General features: G+C 42.6%; 2 protein-coding genes across 2 annotated transcripts in view; one reads left to right on the top strand and one right to left on the bottom strand.

Annotated features, from left to right (window-relative positions):
* The window catches only part of LOC111960304 (cGMP-specific 3',5'-cyclic phosphodiesterase-like), an 81741-nt gene extending 76176 nt beyond the window's left edge, over nt 1-5565 (top strand). The window contains 7 exon segments of the mRNA XM_070437811.1: nt 7-225; nt 609-686; nt 1651-1679; nt 1682-1719; nt 3185-3259; nt 3509-3592; nt 3728-5565. Of these exon segments, the coding sequence (XP_070293912.1) occupies nt 7-225; nt 609-686; nt 1651-1679; nt 1682-1719; nt 3185-3259; nt 3509-3592; nt 3728-3847 (643 nt within the window). The 3' untranslated portion in view covers nt 3848-5565.
* A 50-nt stretch (nt 5566-5615) lies between these two features.
* LOC111960012 (mitotic spindle assembly checkpoint protein MAD2A-like) lies at nt 5616-11844 on the bottom strand. Its single transcript, XM_023981879.3, has 5 exons — nt 11689-11844; nt 11262-11408; nt 10665-10785; nt 10219-10322; nt 5616-7959 (listed from the first exon to the last, which is right to left on the bottom strand). Exons 1-5 carry the CDS (start codon nt 11750-11752, stop codon nt 7787-7789), a joined length of 609 nt encoding a protein of 202 aa, XP_023837647.1. The 5' UTR covers nt 11753-11844; the 3' UTR covers nt 5616-7786.
* Nucleotides 11845-12383: the final 539 nt, after the last annotated feature.

The following is a 12383-nucleotide window of genomic DNA, read 5'->3' as shown; positions in this document are numbered from 1 at the left end:
AAAGAGAGAGATTCGCATCTCTACCTCTCGTTGCGCTTTCTCTCTCATTCCTCCTCTCTCATCGCTTTCTGTCTCTCCATCTCCCTCCCTCTCTCGCTCTGTCCCTTCCCTCTCTCTCCCCCAGGGGAATCAGATTCTGAGCAGTCTGTCTCTGGATGAGTACAAGGCCACTCTGAAGATGATCGAGAGGGCTATTCTGGCAACGGACCTGGCTCTGTACATGAAGTAGGTTAAATGTCACACACAGCTGGGACGCTCACAGAGGGAGCCCATTCAAGTCGAATTTTATGCCGTTTTCATTATAACTTCAATTTAGGTTGATGGGCTGTGGAAAATGTCAKGGTGGAAGTGGAAACCCATTGGCTTATTCATTCGAAGATCCTATGATGATGTTCTGAAACTGTGATTTACTATATCTCTCTCTCTCCCCGCCCACCTCTATCACACTTTTATCTTTTTTTACACCCACCTCTCTCCTAATATCCCCTCCCTCTCCCTCCTTCTCTCTCTCTTTTCCCCCTCTCTCCCTGTCTGAAGTGTGGGCGTATAACTAGACTGTAGGCGGAGGGGAGATATGCAGTTAATTGGATATCTGTTTATCTTTTCAGGAGGAGAGGAGAGTTCTTTGAGCTGACCAAGAACAGCCAGTTTGTCTGGGACGATGACTACCATAAAGACTTACTGAGGTTAGTGGACACTACGTACAGTATACCATCTTCACCATTCACCTGGGGATAGATTGTTTGTGTCTGTCAAGGTTGGGATCAATTCCATTTTCAATTCAGTCAATTTCGAAAAGGCAATTGAAATTCCCTATCAAACATTCCCAATGAAAAAGTACSCATAGAAAATAATATGCCATTTTTCTTTCACTTTCTAAATTGACTGGATTGAGGTGGAATTAACATCAACCCTGGTAGGGCTGGGAATTGCATAAGATATGTACATGAATACATAAGATATGTATTGCGATTTGATGTTCCAAACATATTGCTCACTATGTCTGCTGCAGGGAGACAAAAGAGAACATGAGAAAGTGAGTTTTGATTATTCATGGGATTAAAGTGATGAAATATGCTGACTCACTATTTGAAAAGAAGATGAGAACAAGCCATTGGATGAAAATACCAGAGTTTTGGTGCAGGTACAGCCGACTAGCTCTAGCTAACGCTACCTAGCAAAATAAATATCATTATTTTGTACAAATCAATACTTGGAGTCAAATTATAAATATAATATTGTCCAAAAATTACATTGCGATGTGTAACTATACATCCCAGCCCCACCCCCCATGATCCACTAAACCTGTTTATTAATATACTGAGTGTGACAAAAATGTAGGAAACTATCATAATGAGGGGTTTTTCATACAAAGCTTTTGTGGGGAAAACTCATTCTGTTTTGGCTGGGCGCGCTCATAGTGGGTGGTCTTATCCCTCAAGCCACCCATGCTGCAACCTGCCCATCAATGTGAATCATAGATTAGCCAATGAGTTAATTACAATTGATGTTTCTTATATGAGTATCAGCAATCACATTAGTTGTGAAATGATGAATTCTCCTTAATTTTGCAGTCTATTATGGAAGAGCATCTAGTGTAAGCTCTTCGAGCTGTCTTAATTTTCTTGGTGTGGTTTATTACCCCTGAAGGTCAATGCCGGATGCCTGCAGTGATATTTCTGCATAACCCAGCTGTGGCCAATACAGAAAGAGTAAACTGTCCAGTTAATAACTTCACTAACTAAGCTGCACTTTATCAACCAAAGCTGTCCGTTAATGTGGCTCCTTTGAATCTAAACGTGTTCTCCCTTTAGAGTAGCTCTGCTTTTCTTTCCCTTAGATTATGTTCTCTTCCTGCGTCGTCTCTTTTCCTCACTTCAACTTCCCTGTGGAAGTCTTTTCGCCTGTTCTCAAGGCTCACTAGGTGCAATGGAGGAGAGTGTAGACAGGTCCTCTAGCCGTGTGGTGTTTGTGTTGTTATCAAAGGCAGATGTCATTAGGGATAGACCAAACTGTGTATTCCACGTCCCTCTCTCACATAATACATACAGAACTGATATGCTCGTGCACTACCCGCACACACACACACACACACACACACACACACACACACACACACACAACACACACACACACACACACACACACAACACCACACACACACACACACACAACAAAATGCAATTCAGTACGTCTAAAGAAAATCTGTGCACACACCAGTTCCTTTCACATACATACTTATTGCCGTCTGATGACTCAGCAGATATTTTAGAGTTTGATGCTATTTCAGCAAGATGTGGTAAAAAAAATTTGGTCTCTTCTCCTCCTCTCTTCCCCCCCCCCCCCAATTCTCTCCTTTCCCAAGTGAACCCCCCTATCCCCGGGTTCTCTAGTCTTGATTACACAGCTCCAATCAGTGTTCCGAGATGGCTGCCAACACACACACACACACACACACACACACAGCACACAACACACACACACACACACACCACACACAACACCCACCACACACACACACACACCACAACACACACACAACCAACACACCACACACACACACAACCTCACAAACCACTTACTTACTTCCTTGATTGGGGACCCGAGGCCCTAGTCAGCTCTTATTGATCCCTTGTTAAGAGAAAGAGTCCGTCAATGCAGCAGGGTTGTTGCTCTGTTCAGAAGCGGCAGCCGTCTTTCTTTCTATCTCTATTTTCTATCTCTCTCGCTATTGCATCATTCCCGTGCTCGAAATGTCAAGGAACACTTTGTAGGGCGCTGAGCGGGTGCTATTGTGGGGGTATCAGATCAAATTGGCAACAGAGAATTTCCTTTTGATCCCCATAACAGGAGTACGATTGCCTATCCAGCCTCCGTTCCCCCTCAACCTGTCTCGTATCACATTCGTGTAAAACACCTCCATCGAAACGCATAGGTATCTGCGAAAAGGCGTGAACAAACMAAAAAGCCCGAATAGGACAAACGATTGTCTGAAGCATTTATTCAGATCACAATCCTAGGGTTGTATCCTATCAAACCGGACTCTGCACTGTGCACTCTGTCTGTTGAAAAGACTACGAGGGTTACATTTGTCCTTCACCCGATTGACACATCGTTCCACTTTTGAAGCACTTTTAAAAGCTACCTTTCTTTTTTGCCTGTCTTTCTCCATCTCCTCTTGCAGATAGCCGAGCTAGTGGCTACAGAGTTCTTTGAGCAAGGGGACAAGGAGAGACAAGAACTCAACATTGAACCAATAGTAAGCACTTCTTCTATGCCTTACCAACCTGCACTTATAGTATTCTGTATTGCGCTATTAACATTGCTCAGTTGGGCCAATGGAAATCAGGGTTTGTGAAATTGAATTACAAGGCTCTGATTGTAATATCCTGGCATGTGTACATGCTGACTTTGTGCAAAGCTAGGTTTTTACGAGTTGGCAAGCTAAGTCAGATATCAATTTGAGAGCAAATTAGATTTGTTTTCTGAAGTTCGTTTTCTTTCCTAGGATCTGATGAATCGGGAAAAGCGGGATAAGATTCCGAGCATGCAGGTATCGTTCATCGATGCCATCTGTACACAGCTGTATGAGGTGAGGCACATCATCTTTGTCACGTTTAAGAAAAATGTAATTGGCCATATACCATGTATGACATGTAAACACTGACATAAGGAAGGTGCGCTATCATTCTCCCTGTTCCCCTCTCTCGGTCTGTCTGTCCATCAGACCCTGGCTGGTATGTCCGAGTCCTGTTCCCCACTACTCGAGGGCTGCCAGAAGAACAGACAGAATTGGAAGATTCTGTCCGAACAGGGCGACAAAAGCTTCTTCAACGGAGTGGTCTAGAAATGGTCAACGTCCCTCCTCCATCCCCACTATCACTCCAACCCTACACCACCCCACCCCCGAGCAGACCACATRAACARTAAGCTATATTTATTACCATAGTCTTTTTTTTATTTTTGCACAAAGTCGACTCCCTACATGAAGGAAGTCTCACTATAGTATATCCCTGAGTCGGAGGAAGTGAAGTAGACTGGACAGGAGAGAGGTTTGAGTGTGCGCGGCTACTATCGGCCTACTGAGCTCCAAGGGAGCAATATGACACCATAGTACTGGAGACAGACAGACCTGGGTTCAAACAGTATTTGAAATCGCTCAAATKATTTGAGCTTGCRCGGAGTGCCAGATGGGCGGGGCGGGATTTGTACAATGGACTGGTGCAATTGCACCAGGAAAGCTCAATTAAAGGTTACAAATACTATTTGAACCCAGGTCTTAGTACAGATACAACTTTACTTTCACCACAGTACGACGCTTGTTTGTAACACCAGGGTGCACGCACACACCAGAAAGGTTTTGAGAGAACGTACATTTTTGTAACATTGTCACTCGTTATAACTATTGCATATTTATGTTTTATATATTTATTCGATTTCTATACTGTATCGTCAGTTTCATGTTGAGAACACACACACGTCTTTATAAAACAATGTACGTTTTATTACCGAACGATCCAAATGTCTCTGCATTGAAAACTTCACCCGACCATTCATGTGTGTATTTTTTTAGGTGTTATATTATTTTAACTTTGCAAATTGTAAAGGAGCCAAAGACTAGACACGTGGTCTAGAAGATTCCACTGCCTTCCTGTGACATAGGTATGAAAGGTCCAATTTCACACCTAAAAAATAACCCATTTGTATGTAGACACTTGTCCACCCTGTTGGCCCTCATAATGGACCAGCCCAGCTGGTTGTCCTTTTTTTGACATTCCCTTTTTTAAACGTGTTGAATGTGAGGCTGGGGTGTCTAGCTGAAAGCAGAGCTTGACAGTCGGAAGCCCAAAATCAATTTGCAATGTTGTCAGTCTACCTTGAGGTAATTTGTATTCGTCTTTATAGTGGAACATTTTAAAATGGCATTATAGATTTTTTTTCTTCATTTTTCCATTTCTTCCAATACAGGGAATGACAGGACTGAATAACCACCCACTATCAATCCGAAAATGACTTGTCTTTCTCTAAACTTTCTGCCTCCAACATTCACACGATATACTATAGTAGTTTTCAGGTAGATATGTGAACTGCGTCACTGTCATTCACAGGAGAAACTCATCCAAATGTTACTTAACCATGTCCTAACTGCAGCACTTATCCGTGTAGACGTACGTGGTCACTCCGAGAACCGTGGTTGTATTTTGTACTTGAAGAAGTTTCCAGAAATACTGTTGTTCCTGATGTTGTGCTTTTTAAAAAATGAGGATAGTTGCTTTTCTTTTTTCAACTCCACAGCTTTGGTCTCCGATTGGTATTTCTAGAAAATATGTGTTACTTCACCAATGATAGACCTGTGTGTTGCATGTGAAGTTACAGCATCTATAAAGATGGCTGGGTGTAGTCACAGGACAGCAGCCCTGTTGGTTGTTAGTGGAGGCTGAGGTAATATGACATGTATAATGGTTCCGTGTGAAGACACGACGGGTTTCCCCCTCCTGCTCGGTGACTCTGAAGAACACTGTGAGACAAGTTGAATGGTACATCCCATTAAAAGGATACTGCTTATTTTCTATGTGCCATGTCATTTGTGCAAACAAACTTTGGATAACGTCARACTGGTCTAAACAACCATTTATTTTACATTTACAGAGAGATAACCAGAACAAAAAAATAAAAAAACMTGTTACTTTGCCACCTTCTGGGCAATTGCAGTAGTAACACACAGATCAGACTTGAGGACGATCAAATGGACACATATTTCAGGAATATTTCTTAAAAATACAACACAAACCACTAGCTTCTAAAACAGAGAGGCTCATAGAAGACAAGAAAAAGAATGAACGCAAAGTGGATCAGTGACCACTTACAGGCAATATTTACATCAAAGCAGTGAGCCAGGAATAACAAAGTATCCCGATACACAGAGAAAAAGACAGGACAGAATAATCAGTATAAAAGGACTATTTATACACACAGTGCCTTCGGAAAGTATTCAGACCCCTTTGACTTCTTCCACATTTTGTTACGGTACAGCCTTATTCTAAAATGGATTACATTTAAAAAATCCTCAATCTACACACAATACCCCATAGCGAAATTTTTGCAAATGTATTACAAATAAAAAAACTGAAATACCTTCTTTACATAAGTATTCAGACCCTTTGCTATGAGACTTGAAATTGAGTTCCATTGATCATCCTTGAGATGTTTCTACAATTTGATSGGATTCCACCGGTGGTAAATTCAATTGGTTGGACATGATTTGGAAGGACACACACCTGTCTATAAAGGTCCCACAGTTGACAGTGCATTTCAGAGCAAAAACCAAGCCATGAGGTCAAAGGAATTGTCCGTAGAGCTCTGAGACAGGATTGTATCGAGGCACAGATCTGGGGAWGGGTACCAAAGAATGTCTGCAGCATTGAAGGTCCCCAAGAACACAATGGCCTCCATCATTCTTAAATGGAAGAAGTTTGGAACSACCAAGACTCTTCCTAGAACTGGTCACGCCGTCCAAACTGAGCAATCGGGGGAGAAGGGCCTTGGTCCGGGAGGTGACCCAGAACCATCTGACAGACTCTGACAGAGCTCTAGAGGTCCTCTGTGGAGATGTGAGAACCTTCCAGAATGACAACCATCTCTGCAGCACTCTACCAATCAGGCCTTTATGGTAGAGTGGCCAGACGGAAGCCACTCCTCAGTAAAAGGCACGACAGCCTGCTTGGAGTTTGCCAAAAGGCACCTAAAGACAAAAGTCGCCTAAAGACTCTCAGACCATGAGAAACAAGATTCTCTTGTCTGATGAAACCAAGATTGAACTCTTTGGTCTGAATGCCAAGCGTCACACCTGGAGAAAACCTGGCACCATCCCTACGGTGAAGCATGGTGGTGGCAGCATCATGCGGTGGGGATGTTTTTCAGCGGCAGGGACTGGGAGGGAAAGATGAACGGAGCAAAGTACAGAGAGATGAAAAACTGGGGGGGGGGGGGGGGGGGGGGTTCCACCTTCCAACAAGACAACGACCTTAAGCACACAGCCAAGACAACACAGGAGTGGCTTCGGGACAAGTCTCTGAATGTCCTTGAGTGGCCCAGCCGGAGCCGGTCTTGAACCCGATCGAACATCTCTGGATAGACCTGAAAATAGCTGTGCAGCGATGCTCCCCATCCAACCTGACAGAGCTTGAGAAGATCTGCAGAGAAAATGGGAGAAACTCCCCAAATACAGGTGTGCCAAGCTTGTAGCGTCATGCCCAAGAAGACTCGAGGCTGTAATCAKAGCCAAAGGTGCTTCAACAAAGTACTGAGTAAAGGGTCTGAATACRTATGTAAACGTGATATTTCAGTTTGTTATAAATTAGCAAAAATACATTAAAAAAACTATTTTGCTTTGTCATTATGGAGTATTGTGTGTAGATTGATGAGGGGGGGAAAAAAACATTGAATACATTTTAGAATACGGCTGTAACGCAACAAAACGTGGGAAAAGTTAAGTGGCCWGAATACTTTCTGAAGGCACTGRATGTAAAGATAATGAGAGACATGAGTTGAAGGGAGAAGGCAGTGTAACATTTCTGTTTTCATATGCATTGTGTGCGTTTGAGATTGCAGTCGGCGACTCCAAACGGACCCATCTACAAAATCACCTGGCATCCTAAATGACTACCGAGTACGATTTGTAGACCCGTTGTAGTCAATCTCCAACATACCTATAGTACGCAGCAGGGGAGAGGAGACCATGAGAGTTAACTATGTACAGTGGGGGTCGTYGGTTAGAGGTCAGGCTCTAGGCTGAGTCGGTCCTCTTGTAGGTCACCATGCTGTTGACCTTGTGGATGGAGGTGGTGAAYGAGCGCAGGCGAACCTCCTCCGACTGGTCGATGATCTGGGGGCCTGACTCCTCCCACTTGTCCGGCACTTCCAGGTCCTTGTCGGTGTAGACGAGGAGGTCGAAGGCACCTGGGGAGAAAGGTCAAGGGTTATCATCAGGCAGTGTGGTAAAATGTCATTAACACCACATGGAAGTGACTGCAACAATGATGCAAGGAGAAATCATAGCCTACCAACTCAACATAGGCTCTTTGCGCAATGCGCGTCTCCCTCTGTCGACATTCATTCTACATTTAACTAGGCAAGTCAGTTTAGAACAAATTCTTATTTTCAATGACGGCCTAGGAACAGRGGGTTAACTGCCTTGTTCAGGGGCAGAACGACAGATGTTGTACCTTGTCGGCTCTGGGGATTCAATCTTGCAACCTCTCGGTTACTAGTCCAACGCTCTAACCACTAGGCTGCCTGCCGCCCCATATGCCTTGCCTTGTCAATATCCCCGATCGAGTGATTTTTGTAATGTGCCRCCAGTAGTTAAATTACTTCATTTGCAGTGTTCTTATCATTTCTAAGGTAACTACTTGACCAGGCATTAGATTAGAGGAAGAAACATGGCTTCATCTAAATAATCCTCATTGGTGGATTTGCGTGACACTTCTGTCATTTCTGTTTAGGGAGATTAATCTTGCAAAACATCCTCAAATACCAGAAAACTTCACTGCGCGACAGAGTGCCCGAAAGTGACCGTGAACCAACCCCCCCCCCCCCATACATAGCCAAAGTGATGATTATGGGTCCTTCTATAATCTAGGGTACCAGTGAGGATTTCCTACACTGGACAACTAGTTACAGCTGTTGATAAAAATCTGCCAATTTTTTTCTTGTCATTACATCAATATATAGGGGAGGGGGATCATAGCTTCATTCAATAAAATGCACAAGTTTATTTAAAACCCGTTTAACCCTTTATCATGGTCTTTTCTGTCCTTGCATTTATGTCGTTGTCATATTTCATGCATGAATTAGTTAAATTAGACATTGAATTTGAACCCTGTAAGAATCCTGGATCTAGCTGTCAGACAGTTGGCTTGTACAGAGATCTCAGAAATGCAGTATAACCACATAACATTTCGTATCTCCTTATGTTACAGGGTGAAAACAGTTCTCACAGGCACACAAATCCACAATAATAAATGTGATTGCAAAAACYAATATGCTCCTAACCGATAGTCATGTTACCTTGATACTTAAAACTTAGATCGATATTGTCWTTAACGTGGTTCTTCATTACTTGTTGGATGCACATTCGGTGTCCAGCTGATTAGTTACAKCGCGATATTTTCACACATCTGATCCAGGAAGGAATCTTTCGAATGACAGTCAAGTGTCAAACAGCTGTAGTGATAGCACATGTGAAAACACCAAATACTCTGGACGTTCTGTCTCATTAGTTATGCCGGTGAAGACAGTGGTGCCTGGATCCACGTCGGATCTAATATCCTTAGCAAATTGATGTTGATCGTCGGTTGTTGTTATTGTCTGCTTGACTTACGGCAGGGTCCCGTTAGGTTTAACAGAGAAAGCATCAAGGTAATGTGTTCATGTTTTCATATGTTTTGGTGCCTCGGAGTGGACACCGAGTCCACTGTGCGCAATTGTGAAGGATAGAGTATTGCACAACACCCAAAGCTATTCCTATGAATTACATTACATAGCCGAGTGGTACTGAAATAACATTACAAATACGTTTTGTTTTTTCAAAAAACAAAATGCAATGTTAAACAATACAAGGGGCTTGACGTAGCCTACTTGAACGTGGAGCTCAGAAATTCAAGTATCTCTTAGGCCTACCTTGAAAATCAGACATTTCCTTAATTTTGTGCTTGAAAAGTCCTTGCAATTATTGTAGCCAATTTAAAAGTTCTCCTGCTCCCTTATAATGACAATTAAGTGCTTGAAAGTCCTCGAATTTGACTTGCCAAATGTCTGTATGAACCCTGCTTAAAGGATGTATAGTCCTAGGCCTGTTGTTGTATAGGTAGAGTTATGGGTCAATTCACTTTTATTTCTCTAAGTACACATGTGGAACTGCATGAAAATCCTTTAATTTTGCGTTTCACAATATTTCTCCCCCCCCCCCAATGTCACACATTGGCCTCATTATTTCTAGAAAGACCACATCGGATATTTGTTTTCATCAAGATATTTTCTGGCACACAACGTGTCCGGCAATGTTTTGGTTTGTCTGCCTTCTTGTATTTTATTTTTTTAATTGGCCAAAAGCCGCCAATTAAGGGACAACGGAAACACTGGTTCACACACACACACACACACAGTACTCACACACACAGTACTCACACACACAGTACTCACACACACAGTACTCACAGGCAGTCTCCAGCAGGGGTAGGAAGGTGACAGTGGCGGTGATCTGTCTGATGACTGAGCGAATCTCATCCTGGATGGACTTGATGGACTTCTCCCTGGGAGCACTGAGAGAAGAGATACACAAAGACAACCACACATTTACTCTCAATGTCAAACCATACTGCACTATTGCACCAAGTGGTCAGGCACGACTTAACCTTGTCCTAACTGCAGCGGTCTGCATGATAGGAAAAGGCAACATTGGCAAGCGGTGAAATAGCAAATGCAACAAAATAGCCYAAGGGCATAAACTGATTACCTCTTCATAAAAAGTACCCACATTCTCAAAGTATGACACTGTTCCTAGTGGCCTGGTAGGACGTACTAGAAGCCTACAAAATAGTCCAGCATGTTCTGGGTAGTGTGTGTGTGGTAGTCAGGTCCACTGCTGGAGTGTCCTCCATTACCTGATCTCCTTGGCACTCTTGTCACACTCAATGTCAAACTGCCACCTCTCCAGCACCTCGTTGGTCTCCAGACATGTGATCACCAGCACCAGCTTCTGCACTGTGCAGTCAAACAGCCACTCTGCAATACAGAGACACGAGTTACACACCAGACTACAGTAAAAAGGAACAGATATACTGTGAGGGAATGAAAATAGAAAACAATGATCAAGATGGCTGAAACCTAACTCAAAGACCTTCTGGCAAGGCTATAGGGTCTTTCCATTTGATTTCAATCACTTTTGACCGCACCCCTTTTGATTTGAGCTAAACTTTCCATACATATTTTCCCGTGGTAGAAGTGGTCAGAAAGTGCCTTTTTTGACTTCTACATTTACTCAAMCAGTATTTTACTGGGTGACTTTCAATTGAGTCATTTTCCATTAGGGTATCTCTACTTTCACTCCAGAATGACAATTGGATACTTTTTTCGGAGTTAAGATCACAGAGATAAAAATCACTGTACTGTCTGATATGGCAGTCACTGTCCCCTGCCCAAAAAATAACGTTCTGCGCATGTTCTAAATTCAACTAAATGTCGTTTATTTCATTCTGTACCTTTGAGTTGAGATACCACGTTGGTCAAGTAGTTCTTCAGTTTGGTGTCAGTAGTGAGTTGAAGGCTCATGTCATACTGGGTGACTCGGGAGAACGTCTCCGGAGGGTAGATCCCTCGCTGGTACAGGATGCTGTTGATACCGAATGCTGCAGGGAGAAAAACAACGTAACTACTTAAACGTTACAACCAACTACACAGGTAGGTAGTTAACTTATCTACAAAATACAGAATGTTAATAACTAAGATTGAAGCAAATACATTTACAACGTATGGCCGTGCACAAATGCGGATGTGGAAGCTGAAAACAATGTTGGCTAACTTCCACAAAGAAAATCCTCGCCATGTTATTCATGCTGCATGCCTTTCCTTTTTATTTGATCAGTCACAAAAACTGCCCAAATAAAACCAAGTCGGTGAAATACTTACAGAAAAACTCGGCCACAAGCTCAGCGCTTCCTTTCAGGGTAATACCTTTCAGTGTGCTCGTCATTATTGAACTATTTAGTTATATCCTTTTATTGTATTGTATTTTCTCGTCAGTTCTTTCTACCCGCCGCACAGTTTGAAATTTGTTAGCGTTGGACTTCCTGCGCATGCGTTTTACCAACGTGTCGCATAGTTGATGACGTTTCAACAATGTTGGCTTTTTTACCCTAGAGGGCAATGTTCACTAGATTTAGAGATTTACAAACTTCTGCAGGTAATTTCTCATCCATGRCATTATATAAGAAGCTTCCAGACATAGCATATTATGTTATTACAATAACATGCTTTTCCAACAATAACAAAGCMWCTCCCCGCCACTGTTTCGGTAAAAAGCTGAGGGATGGCGCTGCAGAAATGTAATCACTCAAATTCACAGACAGTGTATGGATGCAAGGACTGATCATCCATGATATCAAAATCATAGTTTGAACCATGTTTTGAGGCTATACAGTGTTTGTAAAACAAGCTTATATTTTGAGTTCTGATAAGGTACGACAGATAAACTAAGCTCATGAGTCATTTATACGTTATATTCTTCAAGAATCAACGGGTGCATATCATTTCATTCATAAATCCAATAATGGATGTAGCAACCGCTGATTGCCCCTTTAACCATTCKATTTTTTTCTCAACAT

Source organism: Salvelinus sp. IW2-2015, linkage group LG37 (assembly GCF_002910315.2).
Source record: "Salvelinus sp. IW2-2015 linkage group LG37, ASM291031v2, whole genome shotgun sequence".
In the NCBI taxonomy this organism is placed as follows: Eukaryota; Metazoa; Chordata; class Actinopteri; order Salmoniformes; family Salmonidae; genus Salvelinus; species Salvelinus sp. IW2-2015.
Note: the sequence above shows the minus strand (reverse complement) of the source record. Positions and strands in the feature narration are given on the sequence as shown.